Below are 2,476 nucleotides of genomic sequence, written 5' to 3'. Positions count from 1 at the left end.
GTATTTCCAAGACACCCTATCATAAGCCTTAACCATGTCTAACTTGATCACTATATTAGCAGGCTTCCCTCTCAATCTTATGTCAGCGACAATCTCCTAAGTCAACAAGATATTCTCAAATATACTTCTTCCTTTAACAAAGCCTGACTGGTTTGCTGACATTAATGAAGGAAGAATCCTTTAAAGTCTATCATGAACCACTCTTGAGAATATCTTATTTATGAAGTTGCTCAAACGTATAGGCCTAAGGTTAGAAAATATTTGTACTTGTGGTTTTTGGGCAGTAAAACAAGGTTAGTGTGTGTTATAGATTTAGGTAAAGGATTACCTTCAAAGAACAGCACTAACAATGTATGTATATCCTCCTTCACAATCTCCCAACAAGCTTAAAAGAATAGGCCAGAAAAACCATCTGGACCACTTACACTTTCACTACTTAAGGAAAAGACAGCATTCTTCACCTCTTCCATAATAGGTAATCTGCATAATTCCAAGTTTTGCTCCCTTGTCACCATTGAAGGTACATTATTCAGCATGTCAAAGCTTGCAGGATCTCCTTCCATGGTAAATTGCTTCTGAAAGAACTCCATTGTTGCATCAGCTAGTTTTTCTTGATCTTCAATCCAAGAACCATCCCCATTCTGAATTCTTTTCAACTGCAGCTTTTGCCTCTTTCCATTGACACAATTATGAAAGAACCTTGTGTTTCTATCTCCCTCTTCAAACCATGTCATTCCTACTTTTTTCTTCCAGTATTGTTCCTCAATGCTCAAGTACTTTTTTAGTTCAGCTTGGGCCTGTTGGAGAACAACTCTATTCTGTGTTGAAGGATCCTCCTCAAACAACATCTACTTGATCCTCACCACATCCTCCCTAATAGCTAATTGTTTAAAAATGTCACCACAAGTCAGTTTACTCCATTTTGATAGAGCAATCTTAACCCTCTTCAACTTCTGCTTAAACATCAGAAAAGGATCTCCTATAAAATCAGCAATCCAATTCTGCTTCACCACCTCCAAGAATGATTCATGTTTTGTCTATAAATTTAAGAACTTGAATGGCTTAACAAACTTCATAGTCTCCTCTCCACAACTCATTAATAAAGGTGCATGATTAGAGCCTGTCCTAATGAGATGTTCCACTTCAATTGTAGGAAACAAAGATTGAAAAGGCATATTTACAAGAATCCTATCCAATCTTTTAAAAATGCACTCCTCATTAGGCCTTCCATTCCACCAAGTAAAAGGACTCCCTTTATACCCCAAATCAAATAGTCCACATGAATTGACACAAAAGATAAAGTCTTCATACTCTGGTGGATAGACTGGCAACCCCCCTATCTTCTCCTCCTCTCCAAGAACAACATTGAAATCCCCTCCAACTAACCAAGGCAATTTCATATCACTAGCCAAATAATACAAATTATCCCATAATTCTAACCTTTCTAATGCACAGCATTTAGCATAGACAAAGGTCATCATAATGTACTTACCAAGCTCTCTATGATACACTTTGATGGTTATCTGTTGCTCAGTGTCAATTAGTAAATCCCATTCCACCATGGCATCAATGAACAACCAGATCTTTCCATTAACATTTGATATTGTAGCTTCCATCCCCAATCTTCTTCTATATTTCTGAATAAATCTCTTCTTTTACAAAGACTCCATAAGTGCAACAATGAAAAATCCATGTTCCTTCTGCATATTTATAACCCTTTGAAAGGCCTGCTGAGTTTTGACAGACCTTATATTCCATATAAGAGTTTTGATCATCATCTTGAAACTCCTGAGGCTGCACTTCTAGGTAGTATTCTTGTAGGTTGCGATGGTTCTTTAGGTTGATTTTTCTTCCCTTTCCTTCCACTTTTACCTGCTGATTTTGGAGATAAATCCCCTTCCCTAGATACAGCCTTAAAGTTCTCAGTTGTTGATTCATCATCTTCTTCTCCCTCATATTGCAATTGCTGGTCAATCAAATTGTTCTGAATATCATCTGGCAACTCCTTGTGTGTAATGATATCCTGAAGTACCTGATTTGGAGTCCTCAATGGCACATTAATTTGGATCTGCATTGGTTATCCAGTTCCTGAAGCACATGCCACTGGTTGTGTTTCCAGCTCCCCTACCTCATTTGAAACAATGTCATGCTCAGCTGGTTCATAAGGAATTAGTGCTGCTCCATGTTGCTCTAAATTCTTCCCCATAGTCTCCAAATTAGCCTGCATCAATTTGAATTGAAGTGCATACACAGATCCCAGGTCTGGAGTTACTGTAGCAAGACAACCAGAATTTACTATTCCATTGGGATCAGGCACCTTCCCATGAACTGTTTGTTGCTCCTGGCACACTGTATCCTTCCTTAATTCATTAGGAACATTGTCATCAAGTCCTTTCTCCAAAGCATACACCAGAACCCAATCAACAAATGCCAAGATCTCCCTAGTTTCACTAGGGTTTACTGTTCCATTAGTGTT

At 38.2% G+C, this 2,476-nt stretch overlaps 1 protein-coding gene across 1 annotated transcript; it reads right to left on the bottom strand.

Moving 5' to 3' along the window:
* Nucleotides 1–848: 848 nt before the first annotated feature.
* Nucleotides 849–1,616, bottom strand: LOC142162033 (uncharacterized). The gene is made up of 2 exons (XM_075218335.1): nucleotides 1,182–1,616; nucleotides 849–1,037 (listed from the first exon to the last, which is right to left on the bottom strand). Exons 1-2 carry the CDS (start codon nucleotides 1,614–1,616, stop codon nucleotides 849–851), a joined length of 624 nt encoding a protein of 207 aa, XP_075074436.1.
* Between the last annotated feature and the right edge of the window lie 860 nt (nucleotides 1,617–2,476).

The sequence above is a fragment of the Nicotiana tabacum genome, chromosome 7, assembly GCF_000715075.1.
Source record: "Nicotiana tabacum cultivar K326 chromosome 7, ASM71507v2, whole genome shotgun sequence".
NCBI classification, from domain to species: domain Eukaryota; kingdom Viridiplantae; phylum Streptophyta; class Magnoliopsida; order Solanales; family Solanaceae; genus Nicotiana; species Nicotiana tabacum.
The sequence above is the reverse complement of the archived record's forward strand: the minus strand, read 5'-3'. Positions and strand labels throughout refer to the sequence as shown.